The sequence below is a fragment of the Hibiscus syriacus genome, unplaced genomic scaffold (assembly GCF_006381635.1).
Source record: "Hibiscus syriacus cultivar Baekdansim isolate YM2019G1 unplaced genomic scaffold, ASM638163v2 tig00113279_pilon, whole genome shotgun sequence".
In the NCBI taxonomy this organism is placed as follows: domain Eukaryota; kingdom Viridiplantae; phylum Streptophyta; class Magnoliopsida; order Malvales; family Malvaceae; genus Hibiscus; species Hibiscus syriacus.
The window spans coordinates 170,076-192,242 of NW_024063450.1; the positions used below are offsets into that span (position 1 = coordinate 170,076).

Consider the following 22,167-nt stretch of genomic DNA (forward strand, 5'->3'; position numbering starts at 1 on the left):
GCATCTGAGGAATTATTGAAAGATGATTTCAAGATCGAGGGCGTTCGAATGGAATTTAATGGTCGATCAGTATTGCATGGAAATCGAGGTAATACTTTAATACTTCTTTATTATTTATGGAACATGTGAATATTGGTAAATGCATGAATAAGATAATGTTGGACTCATTTGTGTAGTTAATGAATTTCTACACTCGATCCGAATACAGTAGAAATTTGGCAACTGATTATGGTTAAGATGATTAATATAAGAAATTGATGGATTGTTAGAATTATATTATGAGTTCTGTGATTAGTGATAAAGGAATTATCATGGATTTGTAGCTTATAATATATGTCATTAAAGGTTAAATGTTAAAGGTACTTTGATGAGAAATTATGAGAATACTCCGGTAGGGTAAAATTATGAAAATACCCTTATATTGTAAAAAAACAAGATTTGACCATGGAAGTGGGATAGTAGGTTTTTAAAAACATATTGATATGATGAAACTACTGATGTGCATAGGAAATACTATTTTTGCTTAGAAAATTTGGATAACCGGTTTTTAACCCCAAGAGGGTTTGGGCAAGAATCTAGAAGTCTGTTAAGGAATCATTTCAAGATCAGATAATGTTCGGGAAAACAATTAACCATAGAGTCGCTATATTATAATTATTTTCGTTAAGAGTTAATATCAAAGTTATCTGGTTAAGAAATTACAAAAATGCCCTTGAGAGGTAAAATAGTCCGAGTTGACCCTGAATGAGAAAGTACTTTGAGGATTCGTACTTAACTCGATTAAGTACGTATTTGATTGTTAAGATCCTGACTTAGTGCAGAAAAATTCCTGATATTCCGTTTGTAAAATATGAGAAGGCACTTAACCCGAAATATCCGAGTTATAAGTAAATACCTGAAGAATGATTTATCAATAGTGTTCTTTTGTCAGAATTGTTTGAAAGGGCTGAAGTAAATGATAAGATTAAATTAAATAATAATATCAGATGAAAGGAAAAAAATTGAAATACCGTAGATCTGTAAAATGACCAAAATACCCCTGTAATGGAAATGACTCAATAATATCACCAAGCTCAGGAATGATTGGATATCCTCGAGCTCTGAAAAGAATGGAATGAAACTAAGCACCAGAACGACCAAAATACCCGTATGACCTAAACTAAGTAGAGGTGTTGTATTAATTAAGGAATCCAAATAAACATGGATGAGGTACTGCTCTTAAAAGTTATGGATCACATATTAAGCCGAGTAACCAATGCTAGTGTTATATCAGTACCTGAACGATATAAATGTCACTTGAATGCATGTTTGTATTCTCAAGTGTGGCTTGATGATAATTTTAGAAGTATTCAGCTCAGCTAAACTCTAGATTGCATTCAATATTAATAAGTGGATATTCATTAGACAAATCAACTACGACTACCAAATTGAATTGAACGGAAGTACAATATGTATCTGAAATTCAGAAATGTCTGAATTACTATGGAAAACACCGAAGTAACTGTAAAGGACTTGACTGCTAAATGAACTAAGTAACCTCAAGGACTGAGGATTAAGTAAGAGATTGGAATAAGTTTGGAAACTCGGATGAACTTATGTGATGTATCATCCCTATGGATTATGAATCACAAATCAAGTACGTCGGCATTTCCTGGTATAGTTGAAACATGGAAATGAAATAAAGACCATTAGAATATTTGTTCGTCTCCTTAAGATCTGTTCAGTGATGACTCAGAAGATGATCTATGGATAAGAATATTTGGTATTAAAGAGTAAATACCCTGGAAGGTTAATGAATTGACAACTTGATAAGTATTGGTTCTGGGAGCTATTCATCTGGAGTTGTTCGATAATCGGATTAATCGTCATAGATTGTAAAGATTCTGAATACCTTCAGAATTTGTAGAGCTTCCGAAAAGTGTCTGAATAAGATGATCCCGATAAATCATATCCTGAATAACTGATGATTCTGTCAGTTAATGAACTTTTCAAATAGTGATTCTAACTTCCGAAATTCTATCGGTAAACTGAAGATTCGTGTTTCTCTACCCGATAAGATTATCCAGTATCTCTGAATAATATCTGTAAAGACTAGTGTGTTCGTTAATCACATAAATATTTTATCTGATTTCGACTTGAATTCTATTCTGATACATGACCTGGATTCTGTTCTGATTCCTAATCTAGATTCTATTCTGATAACTTATTTGAATTCTGTTTTGATTTCTGATAACTCCGTTTACCGACGGAGAAATGTTTTATCTGGGGGGTTTATTGTTGGAGGAAGATTATCTGCAGAATCATCGGCTTTGTGCTCAGGGTCTAAATGGCATGTGCGGTTGGGTGTATGGTTATGGGGAACCTACACATTTATGATGTGAACGGATGGGGGTATATATATATATGTTTTAAAAAACTGTATCTTTTTACTGGTTTTACGGGAACACACTAGATATCCTATTCTGATCTCATGAACCTAGATATCTGAATATTTCCATCTGAACTGAATATTATATGTTACTACCTGAAATATCAATGGGACCTCAGCTCAACCAAAGAAATCTGTAAATATCTGAACTAATAAGGAAAAATACGTTTATTTGTATCTGCACGTTCTTCAGCATCATCTGGTAGTTCTGTATTACTGAGCTTTCCGAAGCTCACTCTATTACTCACCATTGCAGGTTAAAAGAATTGTACCAGTGGAGCTATCGACTTCAGTAAAGGAGTTCTTCCGGCGTTGCTTACAGAGTATGACACATGTAATTAGGGGGCATGTAATTATATTTTGTTTTATATACGAGTCTGAAAATTCATTTTATTTTTAAATAGTGACAAATGATTTTACGAGTTTACATGTTTTAATAAAAGTTTTAAATTTTCCGCTATTTTTAGAGTGGGTCGCTCCGGTGGCCCTAATGTGACACCTCAGATAGGATTGGGTTACCCTTATCGGTCTGAGGGGGTTACAATAACTCAAGTATACTGTGTATTCTTGATACTAATACATCACAGAAAAATGTAATACCATCGAATTTTTTATTGTCTCCTCTTGTTTCGTTCAGTGGTAATTCTGGAAGAGACCAGTTCAACCAGTGTAATCAATATTAAAAATTGATTATTCGTGAAGTATATCAGTATAGTTTATTGACAAGTTTTACAGGGTAGAGATCGATTAGTACGATTTAACTCGAAGTTATGATAATGTGATATAAATTCAGAATAATGCAAACTATCGTTTTACCCTTATTGAATTAAGTTACTAAGAAGCCATCAGAAATTGAAATGTTCGAAATACCCCTAATTGCCTGAATAATGGGAACACTCATGTTATGTCTAGGTCTTCAAAAATTATGATGTAAAGGTTCCTGAGTACCTTTTTTAATACACTCGAATCTTAAATGATTTTTGAAACATCAATTTCGGAAGGTTGATTAGATTTGTTACGGAGCGAACCCTTTTTATAGGGACCTCAATTATGAATTTCGTCCAATCTACAGAAGTTATACGTTTTTCTTTCTTGATAACGATCAATTGCCTCCGAAAAATATCTGAATATTATATGATCATGATAAATCACTTTCAGAATGACTGATAAATCCGTCAGCTATCAAACCCCCTTTTATAGGGATATCGTTTCTGAAATTTAATCAGTTTGTAGAAGTTTCTTGTTTCCCCCACTTGATAATTGCTAAGTACCTCCAGAAAATAACTAGATCCTCTAGTGTATTCCCTATGTACTACTTGACTATTTTATCTGTTCTGAAATGTGTTTCACCAAAACTTATGATTTACTAATTTACTTATTTACTGACTTATGAACTATGGCTACATGGTATGTGTTCTCTAGTTACATGGTTTCACTGAAAAATATAATCGTTCATGATTTATGGATCATGGAATCTAATGTTTATTGTATGAACCGATTACTGGGGTATTATCTGGGTAAGCTGGAGTATGGAGGTTCAACTTTGATCAAGCTGGTAATTCCTTATGGACCTAAGGTGACCCTTGGGTAGGCTCCGAGGCCCCGAGAAACTTTCTTGGGTAGACTCTCAGGCCCCAAGGCACTCCTTTGGGTAAATCATGGGACTGCATATGGTGTACGGCTGGAGGGTAGTTATGTGGTTTATTTCATTGTCACTCTTACGAGATTTTACTGGATCACAATCCTGATATTACAGTTTACTGTTAAATCTGATTCTGGAGTATGAAGGTTCAGCTCTGATCAAGCTGGTAATTCCTTACGGACATAAGGAGACCCTTGGGTAGGCCCATAGGCCCAAGGTACTCCCTTAGGGTGGCCCTTTTGTTGTGTGCTTAGGGTAAGTCCTTATAGATGCAGTTCTGGGGAAACTGCATAACGGTGTTCGGTTGGAGGGTATTACTGTGATTTTAAAATATGTTTTAAACTACTAACATTTTTATAGGATCTATATACATTACTCTGTTTTGTTGGAACACACTAGACATCCTATTCCGATCTCCTGAACTTGGTCCTCTGAGTGTTTCCTCTGAACTGAAATCTTTGTGTCTTTTACTCGAAGAAATATCAATAGAACCTTAGCTCATCCCGAAAACCTGTAGACGTCTGAATCAATAAGGAAAATTTATGTTTTTCCATTTATCTGCATTTCTTTCATCATCACTTGATAGTTCTGTATTACTAAGATTCCCAAAGCTCACTCTTTTACTCTCCATTTCAGGTTAAAAGAATTGATCCAGTTCAGCTATCGACATCTGCAATGGGAGTTCATTTAGCTTAGGATGAAGAGTACGTTACAAGGGTAATTATGGGGCATGTAGGTTACATTTGATTTCTATACTGAGTGGGAAACATGTCTGATTTTAACTATGTTTGTGTTATATAAATGGTTTTCTGAATTTGTATTTTAAGTATAAATTGTTTTTTATGATTTTACGCTTTTAACAAAAATTTTAAATTCTTTTTGGATTTTTTATTGTGGGTCGCTCTGGTGGCCCTAATGTGACACCTCGACTCGAATCGGGTTACCTGCATCGGTTTGAGAGTGTTACAAAAATACTATTGATAAATGTCTACTGTCGCATGCATGGTATTACCTATATTTTCCATGTCCACGTTAACATATCATTCTCATTCCATCTCATAATTAGGTAATTTTATTTCTTATTCGATATATAATAATTGACTATTATAATTATAATTATAATTTCAACATATTAACATACATATTTTTTTTTTGTTGAATAGATGGAGCATTGACTTAAATCATTAGGTATTTCGAATCAACTTAAAGACATTAGATTATTAATCGATCAAAAAGTGACTAGATTTATGTGTTAATAACTAGAAATTTAATATTATCATGTATTAATTAGAGATTCATTTATAAGTTTACAATTGATAATAATTTTTTTTATACTTCGTTTGAATGCCCTATATAAATCATGAATTGAGTGGTTACATCTGAGGAAATATGAGTGGTTTATTAGAAGTACGTCATGAGTCATGAGTATGTGCCTCTTATACATTATGCAATTGTTGAATGACATTCGAGCGACCGTTTGCTGCAATAATTTGGGTTCATAAACTTTATTTTCGAATCAGTCATTGACTTAAACAACTTGCATATAGTTAACTGACGAGAGAACATAAAAGTTGATTGGAGGATGAAGCAAAATGAGTGGTTAGTGAAGTAGGACAACTGATATGATTGTATACATGATCATCAATTTATTTTGAGTCATGATATGATAGTTTTGAGGGATTACATGACATGGTTCATGCAGTACGAAAACCATATCTATTGTTTGATGAGAAACGAGCCAAATCTATTCATCATCGGAGAAAAAGTGTCCACCGATACAATATCATTGTCCCTCAACTAATTGAAAAAGAGCGAACCATTTTAATTTATTATCATTAACATCATCTGACCACCACATCAAACACGGTCGATGCATGACATTATTGTTTGTTTTAATAAATTTACTTATAATCTTTAATATATTACAATAATAATAAATAAAAAAGTTAGAACTTAATAAAAATTTATTTTATTAAAGAGTTTTTTGACAAAAAAATAGTTTAGAGGCTTCTAGGAAAAAAGTCACAATTTAATGACTTATTTTAACTAAAAAATAATTTAAATACTTAAATTAGTTACATATAATAGTTTGTGGACTTATTTTTGACTAAAAATAATTTATTGGCTTAAAAAAGCACAGTTTAATTTTTATAGTTAAGCCTATTTTTAAATATGCTCAAATAATAAGTTCAAAAGAAATTATTATTGAAAACATTAAGCCTTATTTGAACAAATTTAAAAAATGTTAGATTTTTATTCTGATTTTTATGGATGAGTCTTCCAATGGAGATTTTCTACATACACAAAGCCCCGAACTCGAGACCTGCTTAAATGATACCAACTTGCTTATCACTTAAACTAACCCCATTAACAGAATCAAATATATATTTAATATATGTAAAAAAATAACTTTTCAAATAAAAATTAATTCTTCTTTAAAAGATAAATTTTAATGATGTTTTAAGATAGATATCAGAAGTACACATTTAGCATTTACTTTAATAAAATACTTAATACAATATATAAATTTCGATTTATATATAGATACATAAAAATTTAATTTGGTTTAATTTTCACATACTATAAGTTTATGTTTATTTGCATGCGTAAATAATTATACTCACCTAATGTAAAAATAAATAGATATATTTATTTTTTAAAGTATATACAATTGAATGAAAATCAAAATTCTATATTTTCAACTGCACTAAAATAAAAAAATTATGCGTATAATAACATCAAATGTAACTTCATATATTATATCACTCATTTGACCAAAATTTTATTTTGATATTTATATATGTTTATCTTTCTTCTGATAAGTCCGAGGAAATACAAGTAATATATGTTCAAAGACCTTCAACTACTTGACAATAAACATTCATATCTCTAACACATGCGATATTCGAATCTGAGACTTCAAGAGATAGTTACAATTTTTTTATCTCTGAGGTCGATGTTTATATTTTTTTTATTACTCTAGGGTGATTACAAGTGGTTATTTGACAATGAACACTCAGAACGTTGATGTTTGAACATGAAACCTCTAAGGATAACAAACATTTCTTTAACCACTGAGATTTATTGGTTTGTGAAGTTCAATATTTATCTTAAACATGTGAATATGATAAATAAAAATAACCATGAAGATATCAGAAACAAATTCCGAAAATAAAGGGTTCCTAAAAAAAGGTAACAATAATTGAAAGAAATGGATAGAGATAGACCCATTATTATTGCATTTACCCTACAAATCCCATAATTATTGAACACAAAATTGAAATTTGAAGAACTCTCAAGAAAAGTGAAAACCCAATAGTTGCATTAATCTCAGTGCGAAATCTATGCCTTCACTTTAAACGTCTAATTATGTCTCCAGTCCCTGTACTCTTCAGACCTTCAGAATTTAGCATGTTTATTTTTAGTTCCATAACGTTAGCTTTTTTTCTTGATAGATTTAAAAAATAAATCCAGTTGATAACATCGTTGATTACTTTTATTAAAACTTGAATATGTGACTTTTTAGTTGGATTTTAACTTCTAAATAAGATATTTTTGTTCTGAATAGTCTGATGCGATTATAAAATAATATATATTTAGAATCTTTATTAGTCATTAATAATATACATATATTATAGATGTAGTTGCTCAAACCTGAAATCTCTAGGGATAATAACATTCACTTTTACCATTGAAATATCTTGGTGGGTTTCTAAATAAAATATTTAAATGATAAAGAATCACATAAGTTTGAAGAAAACCCATTAACAATATTATCAATGGGAATTAAAAGTAGAGGGATTAAACTCTAAAACATTCGCATGGTACAGGGACTGGGGAATAATTAAACCCACAAGCAGTAACGGTCATACTTTTCAAGTCTTTATTTTCTTCAAGTTCATTGACCGATTTCTTAGTTTTTTTCTTCCTTTGATTTTCTCTTATCTTTCACTCTCCAAGAAGACGATTTTCTTGACAGGGTGTTGAAAAAGAGAAATTAAAGGGAACTTTTTGAAAGAAGTCAATCAGGCTAATAATGGGTTGCTCTTTTTTTTCTTGTTTTTCTGCTTCCAAGAACAAAAAACACCAGCATTTAGTAAATGGACCTTCCTCTATTGATCAGGTTAGCTTTCTCTCCACTTTCACCATATAAAATTCTTGGTTTTTTAGTTTTTTATTTGAATAAATTTGTTCAACCCAGAAACCCGAAGCCAATGAAGATGTTCGATGTAGTAAGGAAGAAGATTTTTGGAAACCCTTCAACCCAATCATAGTGAAGAAGTAATGGAAGTCCAGTTTCAGGCCTTTATTTTCTTGATCACTAATGTTTATTTATGCATGTGTTGATTTGCTTGTTTCGTGTCAATTCATGTAGAGAGAAGCTAGGGGAGCTAATGAAAAACAGTGGTAAGAAGCATGGAGCTTTTTATTTGAATGTGGAGACTAGTGATGAATTGTCTGTTGAATCATCTGATAAGTTGTTGAGAAATGAGGAAACTAAGGAGACTGAAGGAACAGTTAAAGGAAGTGGATCTTCTGTTTTCGATTTGAGTGCTTCGGCTGCAGTTTGTAAGTCTCCAAACAATAGATATCAGAACAGTGACGAAAGTGGGGATGAATTGAAAGATTTGGATTTAGAAACAAAAGAAGTTAATGAGGATGGCAATGGCATTGGAAAGGCTAAAAATGAGTCACAATTGGACATAGAAGAGTCATCCGAGTCGCTGTTTTCGTTGTCGATTGAGTCCAGGAAACATGTTTGTGAAGTTGAATCAGATGAGAAGGAAGTTAATAGTCCGATTCCGATTGTGTTAAATCGAAATGCCGGAGTTAAGGGTGGTGAGTGTGTGCAATCAGTTCTGAATCCTGTTGAAAATCTTGCTCAATGGAAAGGAGTGAAAGCAAAAGCAGGCATACCATTGAAGGATGAAGAAAAGGAGAACATTTATGTGGAGCAAGGTTCTGATTTTAAGCTCGGAACTTCGAGTTCGAGACTATGTTCGAATGGCATGAAGCTGGTAGGGCAAGAAATTGCAGTTGATACAAGTCTTTCTAGCTGGTTAATGGGACCTGAAAACACACCGAATTCGAAGGGTAGTACTAATTCAGTTGGGAATTCAGCAGCATCCTTCAAGACAATTTCACCTAGAAGCTATGAAGATAGGCCTGTTTTAGGAGCATTAACACTGGAAGAGCTTAAACAACATTCTGCATCTACTTCTTCCAGAAAGTGCAGGAGCCGGAGTCCTGATGAAACACCTATCTTCGGGACTGTCAGGAGCTATTGGAACCATACCGGCCAGATAGTAGATGCTGATCCAAGCTCTCCACGCAATGGAACACCGAGAACAAGGAGCAGAAACATTCAGGTATTTGAATCAGGTTTTAGATTGATTTTCATAAATACATTTTACAAATATATGTTGGAAAGACAAATACTTTGGTTGTGCATGAAGAGAGACCGAAATGGAATGCTGTACCATTTGAGGCAAGGTTGGAGAGAGCTTTGGATACAACAGGGACTGGAGGAATATATCATGCCTCTGCTGCATTCTCATGAATGTTTCTGTTGATCTGCATTTTTTGTTGCTTGATTTGTTTTATTGTGTGGAAGCATTAGATTTAGGGAAGAACCGAACATCCTCCTGGAATTCTCTCTAATTGATTCCTGGTTTGGATGATAAGCCTGTCTTGTTTAGCTTGTGTACAAAATTTGAGCTGTTTGAATGGCAAAATAATATTGATTATTGAACCATTTTAGTGCTAATGTAGAGCTGTAAACGAGACAATTATGAACTACTTGAGTTCGATTCGATTAAAGCTTGATCAACACTCGATTTGTATGAACTTTACTTGAGTTCTTAACTATCTGAAGCGAACTACTTGATATCCGACTCGAAAGACTCGCGAGCAGCTCAAAAAAATAATATATTAATTTTTTTTAATTTTTAAATTAAATTTGTTTTTTAATAAAAAAAATGTAATATAAGATTTTTATGTTATTAAAGTTCAAGTTTGAATTTGAACCGAGCTAAATCTGAGAATGTTTTTAGTTCAAGTTTTTTCAAGTTTCAATTTTTTATTTTAAGTTTGAATCAAACCTGACAATTTTAAACTCACAAACTTTCAAATCAAACTTTAATTTTTAATTTCGAGTTGAGTTTGACAATTTTAAACCCACGAGCTTTCGAGTCGAACTCAACTTTTAACTTTTTGAGTCGAATTGAGCTCATCAATACTTGAGCTCTACTCGGCTCGTTTACATCCCTATGCTAATGAATCCCAATCCTCATCATCAAATCAATCCCGGACCAAGATTGCCATTGCAACCTTAAGCAAGTACCCAGGCAAAAGAACATGTTTAATGTGGTATATGTTAAAGATGAACTTAAAGATTTACTATAAATGGATATGGTTTGGTGTACAAATGGTGACTGACCATGGTTGGATGTTTGTAGTTTCAAAGCTACCTAAATGTTTGAACAAAATTATCATTCGAAAATGCCAGAAATAATTGCAACAGTATGGCAAGAAAACAAAGAATTCCCTACATTATTTTCATTGTGCTCGCCTTGGCTGGTCGATGTCTGCCGGCATTAATGTGACCGGGCAGCGCTTATACTGTGACTGAAATACAACACAAATCAAATAAGTGATTCAAGCTTAAAAAGAAAGAAAGAAATAAACTACTAGCAGAAAATGTTGAGTTAATCGATCGATGGAATTGGCCAAGAGGGGGTGAATTGACAATTAAAATTTTGGTAGAAGCTTTTACAGAAAATTGAAAGTAATTGCACAGCGATTTAGAGTGGTTTGACTTTCTCAACCAAAGTTTACGTCCACTACCTTAGCTATCCACACTAAGGATTTTCCAACAAATTCACTAATTTGTTCTTTCTTTTGAGGCCAAAGAGATAACCTTACAACTCCCTCAAGAATATACCCCAATTCTTGAGAACACTCTTTTTCAAAGAAAAGATTACAAATTTGCAAACTTACAAAGAAATCCTCATAAGGTAATATGTTTGCACAATTCTAGAATAAAGAAAAGAACACTAAAAAATGAATACAATTGAGTACAAGTAGTGTTCTTGAAAGCAAAATGAATATTGAATGAAAAATAGGCTTGAAAATGCTCAAACTTGAGGTTTGATGCTTTCTCTTTGATTCTCTCTTGATTCTAGTTGCTTGTTGTTTCTTGTTGTTGATCAATGACTTCTAAGCTTGTTTAAATACACCTTCAAATGATTTTGAACGTTGGGGTTGATTAGTGGAGTCAATGGAGCCGTTTGAGTGTGAAAACAATTAATAAAACAACTTGGAGCGTGGGGGTATCGATACCCCTTCATAGGGTATCAGTACCTGTAGTGTAAAATTCAAATATTTCGACCGTTATATGCCTTAGGGTATCGGTACCATCATAGGGGTATCGATACCATTCGAGCATTATGTTATTTCTCGGAACCAAAATGTTCACAGGGGTATCGGTACCCTATAGGGGTATCGATACCATACTTAATCATTTTTTATTTTTTGGCTCGAATATGACTCGAAATACTTTGTAAAAATTGTTTCAAAAATATTTTAAGATTGAAACTTAATTTTACACTTGAGTAAGGATTGAAATAGACTTTTGAAAACTTGGAGTAATAATTTTCATTTTTGAATCGAATATATAATAAAATCTTAAAATTAATTAACATTTAATTTGTTATATCGAAACATCAAAATGTTTTCAACAATCTCTCCCTTTTTGATATAACAAAACATTTTAGTAATTTTAAGATTTTCTAATTTTGAAAATCATTTTTTTTTGAAAATCAAGTTTGAAATTACTCACCCTTACTCTAACACTTCTCTCTCTTAACACCTTAACATTTTCTCCCCTTTTTGTTAAATCAAAAAGACATTGAAAAGGTTTGTAAACAGTGTTTGAAAAACATTTAGCCAATTGATTATAAATAAATATAGTTTAAGCTGCTAAGATCACAATCAAGAGAAACGTTAGCCATTGGTTTCATAATCAATATTAATAAACAATGTGACATGGCAAAATTTGTCATATATCTAATTGATGTAAATGATGCAATAATGAATAAATTTAACCAAACCAAATATATAGAAATATAAGTTCAAACCATCCATAAACAAATTCAAACAACCAACAATTAAAGTAAAACAATCCAAAGTCATTCAAAATGTTGAAAACAATAAGTTTGAAGTGATGATCCAATAAAACTAAGCAAGAGTAGGGCCTAATCGTCCATCGGCGCATCAGGAGGAGATAAATGTGTCTAAATTTTGGTCACATCACGTGAAAGTGCATCGACCCTTTCGTCCAACGAATCGAAATGACGATTCATCATTTCAGTTGTAGCGGTCAGATTTGAATCGATGGATGCAAGCCTCAAATCAATGTTCTCCATAAATGATCGAAAATATGGAGGCATGTGATCGTCTTGTGGTGCTGGTTCTTCAGGCTACTCCGGCTCGTCGTCGGCTTCGTTAATATCTTGCATTAGTTGTTGAAGCTCTGGATCGTCGTCTGCTCCCGGTGGAGCTCGTGAAGAACTAGCTCCCGGAGTTTCCTCAGAGGTTCGAACCCATTCACCGGTTTCCTTATCCTTTATCCATCCCGATCTCGTTAAGGAAAGAAGATTAATTTTGTTTTTGAGGGGAATGGCTACATCAAGTTGTACCTTAAGCTCGGCTTTCTTAAACAAGTTTCTCAGTAGACAACCATAAACTAGGCTTAGACAAGTTTTCTCATTAAGAAAGAGATTCACGATGTCAACGAGAACTGAAAAGATGATATGAGGAAGGTTAATTTTCATATTATTCTGGATACAATGTATCTACCATAAATCTAAGGCTCTAAGAGTAGAGTATTTTCCTCCGGATGGTCTAAACCACCAAGAGATCATAAGATGAAGAAATCGGTCGTGATGATCTAAGATACTCGTACTCGATCTAACCTTGAAACGGGAACCTACGATTTGTTTTTCATCGCATAAACCATTATGTTGAGTTAATCGATTGACGAATATGGCCAAGAGAGGGTGAATTGGCAATTAAAATTTTGGTGGAAGCTTTTGCAGAAAATTGAAAGAAATTTGCACAATGATTTAGAGTGGTTCGACATTATCAACCAAAGTTTACATCCACTACCTTAGCAATCCACACTAAGGATTTTCCACAAATTCACTAATTTGTCTTTCTTTTGAGGACAAAGAGTAACCTTACAAACCCTCAAGAATTATACCCCAAATTCTTGAGAACACACTCTCTCCCAAAGAGAACAATACAAATTTGCAAACTTACAAGGAAATCCTCACAAGGTAGATTGTTTGCACAATTCTAGAACAAAGAAAAGAACACTCAAGAATGAATACAATTGAGCACAATAAGTGTTCTTGAAAGCAAAATGAATATTGAATGAAAAATAGGCTTGAAATGCTCAAACTTGAAGTTTGATGCTTTCTCTTTGATTCTCTCTTGATTCTAGTTGTTTGATGTTTCTTGTTGTTGATCAATGGCTTCTAAGCTTGCTTAATTACACCTTGAGTCACTTCTGAACGTTGGGGATGTTTAGTGAAGATAATATAACCGTTTTAGTGTGAAATCAATTAATAAAACAGCTTGGACCGTGGGGGGAATCGGTACCCCCTAGGGGGAATCGGTTCCCTCCGAGCATACTGGAATTCTCGGAGCTAAACCATTCAGGGGGAATCGGTACCCCCTTGGGGGGGAATCGGTTCCCTCTGAGCAATCTGGAATTTTTGGCTTTGAAACGGTTCGAAATACTTTGTAAAATTATTTTGAAATTGTTTTAAGATTAAAACTTAATTTTACACTTGAGTAAGGATTAAAAATGACTTTTAAAAGATTTAGAGTAATGTTTTTGATATTCGAATAATTATATCGAATATACTTAGAAAATCTTTTTGGAAAATCTTAAAATTCATTTAACTTAATTTGTTATATCGAAATATCAAAATGTTTTCAACAATCTCCCTTTTTTTGATATAACAAAACATTTTAGTAATTTTAAGATTTTGAAATCAAGTTTTGAAATTACTCCCTCTTACTTTAACACTTCTCCCATTTAAAACATTTAACATTTAACACTTCTCCCCCTTTTTGTTAAATCAAAAAGACATTTTAAAATAATTTAAACAAGGTTTTCAAATCATTTAGCCAATTATATATATAGTTTAAGCTGCTAAGATCATAATCAAGAGAAACGTTAGTCATTAGTTTCATAATCAATATTCATAAACAATGTGACATGGCAAAATTGGTCATATATCTAACATGATGTAAATGATGCAATAAATTTAACTAAACCAAATATATAAATTCAAACATCCAAACAAATCCAAAGTCTAACAATCCTCAAAATAAAACATTCCAAAATATTCAAAATGTTGAAACAATAATCTTTTAGTTCAAAGTTCTAAAGCTAAACACAAAATCAAACATCCGGATTGGGAGGAGGAAAACGAGCGGCCATCTCATGAGTGAGTTGATTAATACGAGCGTTGATTGCTTCATTGTTTGCACGCATCTTCTGAAGAATTTCCAATTGTTGAGCTCCCATTGTGGATAAATGAGACTCTATAAAAGTAAAGCGCGAATCTATTGTAGCATATCGGAAATCGAATGTCTCCATAAAAGATTGAAAATATGGAGGCATTTGATTCGTTTGTTGTGCTTGCTCCTCGGGCTACTCCTCGGGCTGCTCAGGCTCATCTTCGGCTTCATCGATGTCTCGCATTAATTGTTCAAGCTCGGGATCGTCGTCAGCTTCTGGTGGAGCTCGTGAAGAACTAGCTCCCGGAGTATTTTCAGAAGATCGAACCCATTCACTGGTTTCCTTATCCTTTATCCATCCCGCTCTCGTTAAGGAAAGAAGATTAAATTGTTTCTTTAGAGGAAAGACGACATCTAGACCTACTCTAATCCCGACTTTAGAAAAAAGATTACTCAGAATGCAATCGTAAACTAGAGATGAACAGAGTTTCTTGTTAGGAACAAGATTTACGGTTTCAACAATTTCAACAAAAATGATCTGAGGTAGGTTTATTTTAATACTGTTTTCGAAACAATGTAACCACTAAAGATCCAAGGCTCTAAGAGTAGGATAACGACCTCCAGATGGTCAAAACCACCAAGAAATCATTAGTTGAAGAAAACGTTCATGAAGGTGTAAGACATTCACACTATCCCTTCTTTTATAACGAGAACCTAAATTTTTTTTTTCATTTGAAATACCATCGTTATCTAATTCTAATGCCTTGGCTATGTAAGTCGAGTCAATATGTAAGAATTGTCCTAGGAGGTAGGAACGAACTCATATGGTTTCGGTTTGAGCTCGGTTTTTGACACAAACAGCATTAGAATAAAAGATGCGAACAAGTTGATGATAAACTATAGGTTCAAGGTCACAAAGTTTATCAAATTTTCACTCTTGTAAAAAGAGGAAGATATTTAAAATTAATATCTAACATAGCTTGATGAGAAGGGATACGTTCTTCTCTAATTTTGTAAGAGTCAAAATATTGATAATACCAAAAATGATGATTTCTAGGACCAGGATGATTGAAGCATGAATTTTGGATAGTTATATTGGGATCAACTGGATTAGGATTAGGAATTGAAATTTTAGGAATAGGAGGAGGATTTGGAGGTGGATTTGGTTGACTGTGTAAGCGAATAGATGATGACCTAGAACATTTAGGATTGGACATGGTTTAGGAAATCAGAATAGAATGGATAACCTGTAATTTAGAAAACACATGTATGCAATTCAATCAATCCCAAAACTCAATTGAGTCATCAATATTTCAAGGTTCTCTAAATCAATCCTAATGGGCAAAGTTTTTGAAAACTATTGAAAAATAAGATTTTGAAAAACAATATATGTATAGTTTTCATAACAACAACATAATTCAATTAAAACACAATAATTTGAAAAACAATTTTTTTTATTTCGAAAATTTCAAAAATTTTGGAAAATTCTTGTGTTTTTGATGAAATTAGTTGTAATATCTAGTTTCTAATCACTAAACAATCAATTCCCAATCACTATTTCTATCTAGAACTAATTAAAACTAGTCCTATGTTCAAAATCAATGAAATAGAGAGTTTAGAAAAATTTACCTTGAAAGATGAGATTGAGTGGATTTTGATGTTGTTTGCACGATTTTAATGATGCTAGCAAGTTTAGAAGATGATATTTGAAGAGAATTCCGATTAAAAATGTTGTTTTGAGGCAAGAATAGAGATAGGGAGAGTAGAGAGGGGAAACAGCGGAAGAGAAGAGAAGAGAAGAGAGGTTTTGAGCTAATACCAAGGGTTCTGCCCGATTAAACTAGAACCCCAGGGGGGTATCGATTTCCCTTATGGGGGAATCAGTTCCCCTTCAAAGGGGGAATCGGTTTCCTCATGGGGGTTTCGATTCCCTCTGCACCAAAATGCTAAAATCCAATTTTAAAGATACAAAATGCTAAATTAATTTTCTCTAGTGGTATTGGCAACTCATATAGTGAAAATTAATCATGTTCAAACAATAAAATTAATCTTTAAACGATATTTGAACATAAAATTAATTTTCATCAAGAATCATAAACTCCCCCTAACTAATAGCAATGAATCAATCAAAAATTAGCATTTTTCATTTAGTCTTAAAAGTGCTAAATTATTTTAAACACTAAGTGAAGATAGGTTGGTCAAACCTAATTCTCTCCTAAGTGTCCAAAATATTTCCTTGTTTAAAGGTTTTGTAAAGATATCCGCTAATTGGTGCAAAGTATCAACAAATTCTAGAACTACATCTTCCTTAGTGACATGGTCTCTAATGAAGTGATGTCTTATTTCAATATGCTTAGTTCTAGAGTGTTGGATGGGATTTTTAGTGAGACAAATAGCACTAGTATTGTCACACTTGATAGGAATGGTACCAACTTCAATTCCATAATCAAAAGTTGTTGTTTCATCCATAAACTTGTGCACAACAACTACCAGCTGAAATGTATTCGGCTTCAATGGTAGATAATGAAACACAATTTTGTTTCTTTGAAAACCAAGAAATCAGCATATTTCCAAGGAATTGGAAAGTACCGGAGGTGCTTTTCCTATCTAATTTGCATCCTCCATAATCCGCATCAGAAAAAGCATGCAAGATAAAGCTAGAGTCTCTAGGATACCAAAGTCCTAAACTAGGAGTGTCCTTAAGGTATCTAAAGATTCTCTTAACAACTAGTAAATGTGATTCCTTAGGGCATGATTGAAATCTAGCACATAAGCAAACACTAAACATAATGTCCGGTCTACTTGTAGTTAGATAAAGTAGAGATCCAATCATTGACCTATATAATTTAACATCTATACATTTACCTCCTTCATCTAAGTCAAGCTTTGTTGAAGAGCTCATTGGAGTGTCATGAGGTTTTCCATTTTCCAGTCCAAACTTCTTGAGCATATCTTTGACGTACTTAGCTTGATTGATGAAGATGCCATCTTTTCTTTGCTTGATTTGGAGTCCCAAGAAAAATGAGAGCTTCCCCATCATGCTCATCTCAAACTCACTTTGTATTAGCTTAGAAAATTCTTGACAAAGAACATCATTAGTATAACCAAATATTATATCGTCAACATAAATTTGAACTACTAATAAATCTTTACCTTTATGCTTTAAAAACAATGTAGTGTCAACCTTCCCTTTTGAAAACCTTTTTCAATTAAAAATTGACAATCTTTCATACCAAGCTCTAGGAGCTTGTTTTAAACCATAAAGAGCTTTTGTCAATTTAAGAACATGATCCAGAAATTTTGAATCTTCAAAACCTGGAGGTTGTTCCACATACACTTATTCCTTTATAAAACCATTTAAAAATGCACTTTTAACATCCATTTGATATAATTTAAATTCATGAAAACATGCAAATGCTAGTAATATTCTAATTGCTTCCATTCTAGCTACGGGAGCGTATGTTTCATCATAGTCTATGCCCTCTTCTTGAGTATACCCTTGAGCAACAAGTCTAGCCTTGTTTCTCACTATATTCCACTCTCATCAAGCTTATTCCTAAATACCCATCTAGTACCTACAGTAGATTTATTACTAGGTCTTTCAACTAATGTCCATACTTTACTTCTCTCAAATTGATTTAATTCTTCTTGCATAGCCACAATCCAATGTTCATCATTTAATGCTTGTTTAATATTCTTAGGCTCTATGCATGAAATAAATGCAACATAATTACAAATATTTCTAAGAGAAGATCGAGTTGTTACCCCTTTGGATGGAGCACCTATAATCTCACCATCCTTGACATAGTTGTACTCTCTTGGATAAGATACTTCTCTTTCTTCAATGATTGGATTGTCAAGAGGATCATGAGTTTCCTCATTTTTCGTTTCTTCCTTTGATGATGGTTCTCCAACGTCATGTCTAACGTCATTTGTATTTATAACACCTACATCATCATTCACACAAGAATCCTTCCTCGGAAGGAGATTATCATCGAAAACAACATGTATAGGCTCTTCTACAACTAAAGTTCTTTTATTAAATACTCGATAAACTTTAGAATTTAAGGAATAACCCAAAAAAATCCTTCATCACTTTTAGCATCAAATTTGCCAAGGTTTTCTTTACCGTTGTTTAAAACAAAACATTTATATCCAAAAGAATGAAAATAGCTAATGTTAGGCTTTTTATTTTTGAAAATTTCATATGGAGTTTTCTTTAAAATTGGTCTAATCATTACTCGATTTACAACATAACAAGAGGTATTTGTGGCTTTCGCCCAAAAATATTTTGTCAAATTATTTCCACAAAGCATGGTTCTAGACATTTCTTCTAAAGTTCGATTTTTCCTCTCAACAAATCCATTTTGTTGAGGGGTTCTAGGTGATGAAAAATTGTGACTAATACCATTAGAATTACAAAACTCAGTAAATCCAAGATTTTCAAATTCAGTGCCATGATTACTCCTAACACTAGTTATAGAGTAATCTTTATCGTTTTGGATTACTTTTGAAAACGTGATGAATTTTTCTAATGCTTCATCTTTAGTACTTAAGAATAGAACCCAAGTATATCTAGAATAGTCATCTACCAAGACAAATGCATATTGTTTTCCACCCAAGCTAGTAGTCCTAGTTGGCCCAAAAAGATCTATATGGATCAATTGTAATACTCTACTAGTTGATACGTCATTAATGGATTTAAAAGAAACTCGCTTTTGTTTTCCTTTAGCGCATCGCAGATTTTATCATTATCAAATTTAAGCTTAGGCAACTCTCGAACTAAATCACCTTGAATTAGCCGTTGCAAAACACTCATACTAGCTTGTCCTAGTCTCCTATGCCATAACCAACTATCATGTTCATCCTTAGCAACTAGGCACAAATTAGTCATATCAATAGAATCTAAATGCACCATGTATATGTTTCCTATTCTATGACCAACAAGCATAATCTGATTAGATGCAATGTCAATGAATTTACAACTATTAATATCAAACATGACATTAAATCCATTATCACAAAATCGACTAATAATCAATTGATTATGCTTTAATCCATTCACATATAAAACATTCTTAATTTGTATGGAAGAGGTATTACCAATAGTACCAATACCTTCAATGTGACCTTTTGAATCATCACCAAAAGTCACTTCTCCTCCATTTTTGGCGTTAAGCTCAATGAACCGGTTTTTATCTCTGGTCATGTGTATTGAGAATCCACTATCAAGGTACCATGAATTTGGATTTGTTTCTCGTGCCTTGTAGCAATGCTCCTTTTCCTACAAACATAGATTAATTTATAATTTTTGGTACCCAAATTCTTTTGGGTTCATATTCATTAGTTTCCAAAATCCTAGTCCCCTTAAGTATCCATTTGTGTAGGATATCCTTATCTTTAGTAGTAATGAGCTCTTTAGGAACCCATATACTTCTAACGATTTTTCTATTAGAGGTTCTTTGGGGACCTCTATGATTGTAGTTTTTAAAACTTTTTCTAACAAAGTTGGATTTTGAATTTTCTCCATTTCAAACGTTTTGTTCCAACTTTATCAAAAGAAGTTTTAAGATCATCAATTTTCTTTTGAAAATCATCATTGACCTTTGAAAGTAAATTTTCCAAATCCAAAATTTTCTTTTCAAACTCTTCTAGTTTGATTTACAAATCTTTGATTTTACTTTCAAGATCGTTTTTGGTTTTGGATATGAGTTTATTTTCATTTTTCAATTTTGAAACATCATTTTTATATTTTAAAAACAATTTCTCATAATCCGAAGCCAACCCATTATATTCCTCTAATAACTCATCATAGGATAAATCATCAAAATCAGATGAGTTAGAGGTTACCTTAGAATCTTCCCCGAATGCCATCAAGCACAAGTTTGCTACTTCTTGTTCCTCTTCATCGGAACCTTATTCATCGCTCCATGTAGCCACATGAACCTTATGCTTATTCTTTGATTGACCCTTTCTCTTAAATTGTTGGCAATAATATTTGACATGCCCCGGTTTTTTGCATTCATAGCAAATGATAAGGTCCTTCTCTTTTGGTTCATTTTTGAGGCCTTTATTTCATTTGAATTTTCTTCCTCGGTAAGGTCTCATCATTTTTATGAACCGTTTGGCAAACAATTCCATTTCCTCGTCATCGTCATCTTCATCCGAATCACTCTCATCTTTTGTGGATTTGAGAGAAACTCCAATGTTTTTCTTCTTCTCATTCTCTTTTGGTGTCTCTTCAATCTTATCAAGGTCCACCACATCTTCAAGCATCATTTCATGAGTGAGGAGTGAACCGATTAGCTCTTCAAGAGTTAAGGACGTTAGATTCTTAGACTCGATGATTGCCATCTTCTTTGATTGCCACGATTTTGGGAGGGAGTAGACTAACTTCCTCACAATCTTTTCATTTGAAATGATCTCTCCATATGATTTGAGACCATTGATAATCGTTGAGAATCTATCCGTCATAGCTTTGATATCTTCATTTGGTTTCATCCTAAAATTTTCATAGCTATGCGTTAGAATACTAATTTTAGATTTCTTTACCTCATCGGTACCTTCATGAGTGACTTGAAGTTTGTCCCATATTTCTTTGGTGATTGAACAAGATGAAACTCTTCCATATTCATCTAGTCCAAGAGCACAAAATATGATATGGATGACTTTGGAGTTGAGCTGAAACATTTTTGTCTCTCCTTCACTCTATAATCTTGGATGAGTGAGAGGCTTGAAGTATCATTCTTCTACGATATTCCATGCTCCCATGTCACTTACTTGAATGAAGTACATCATCCTATTTTTCTAATAGGTATAATTAACCCCATTGAAGAAAAGTGGCTTGTTGACAGGCATCGAATCGAGACCGGAGTCGAAGTTTGAAGTAGAGGCCATTGATGACTTTGATTATCGATATAACTCTTCCCGAATCGACTCAAGAGGTGATTAAACCTTCAAATGAGTTAGGCTCTGATGCCAATTATTGAGTTAATTGATTGACGAATATGGCCAAGAGGGGGGGTGAATTGGCAATTAAAATTTTGGTGGAAGCTTTTGCAGAAAATTGAAAGAAATTTGCACAGCGATTTAGAGTGGTTCAACTTTCTCAACCAAAGTCTACGTCCACTACCTTAGCTATCCACACTAAGTATTTTCCACAAATTCACTAATTTGTCTTTCTTTTGAGGACAAAGAGTAACCTTACAAACCCTCAAGAATTATACCCCAAATTCTTAAGAACGCTATCTCCCAAAGAGAACAATACAAATTTGCAAACTTACAAGGAAATCCTCACAAGGTAGATTGTTTGCACAATTCTAGAACAAAGAAAAGAACACTCAAGAATGAATACAATTGAGCACAATAAGTTTTCTTGTAAGCAAAATGAATATTGAACGAAAAATAGGCTTGAAATGCTCAAACTTGAAGTTTTATGCTTTCTCTTTGATTCTCTCTTGATTCTAGTTGTTTGATGTTTCTTGTTGTTGATCAATGGCTTCTAAGCTTTCTTAAATACACCTTGAATCACTTCTGAACGTTGGGGATGTTTAGTGAAGATAAT

General features: G+C 33.1%; 2 protein-coding genes across 2 annotated transcripts in view; one reads left to right on the plus strand and one right to left on the minus strand.

The window, feature by feature from the left end:
• The first annotated feature begins 7,954 nt into the window (after window positions 1-7,954).
• LOC120186119 lies at window positions 7,955-9,715 on the plus strand. The gene is made up of 4 exons (XM_039190145.1): window positions 7,955-8,193; window positions 8,272-8,351; window positions 8,446-9,439; window positions 9,527-9,715. The coding sequence occupies exons 1-4, from the start codon at window positions 8,107-8,109 to the stop codon at window positions 9,641-9,643; spliced, it is 1,278 nt and encodes a 425-aa protein (XP_039046076.1). The 5' UTR covers window positions 7,955-8,106; the 3' UTR covers window positions 9,644-9,715.
• A 2,835-nt stretch (window positions 9,716-12,550) lies between these two features.
• Window positions 12,551-22,167, minus strand: part of LOC120186099 (peroxisome biogenesis protein 12-like) — a 54,958-nt gene continuing 45,341 nt past the window's right edge. The window contains exon 7 of the mRNA XM_039190134.1: window positions 12,551-12,688. Coding sequence (XP_039046065.1) covers window positions 12,551-12,688 — 138 coding nt within the window. The remainder of the gene's footprint in view (window positions 12,689-22,167) is intronic.

Coding starts and splice junctions, on each gene's coding strand:
- LOC120186119 (XM_039190145.1), top strand. CDS start 8,107: ATGGGTTGCTCTTTTTTTTCTTGTTTTTCTGCTTCCAAGAACAAAAAA. Junction 8,194..8,271: donor GACCTTCCTCTATTGATCAG/GTTAGCTTTCTC, acceptor TGTTCAACCCAG/AAACCCGAAGCCAATGAAGA. Junction 8,352..8,445: donor AACCCAATCATAGTGAAGAA/GTAATGGAAGTC, acceptor CAATTCATGTAG/AGAGAAGCTAGGGGAGCTAA.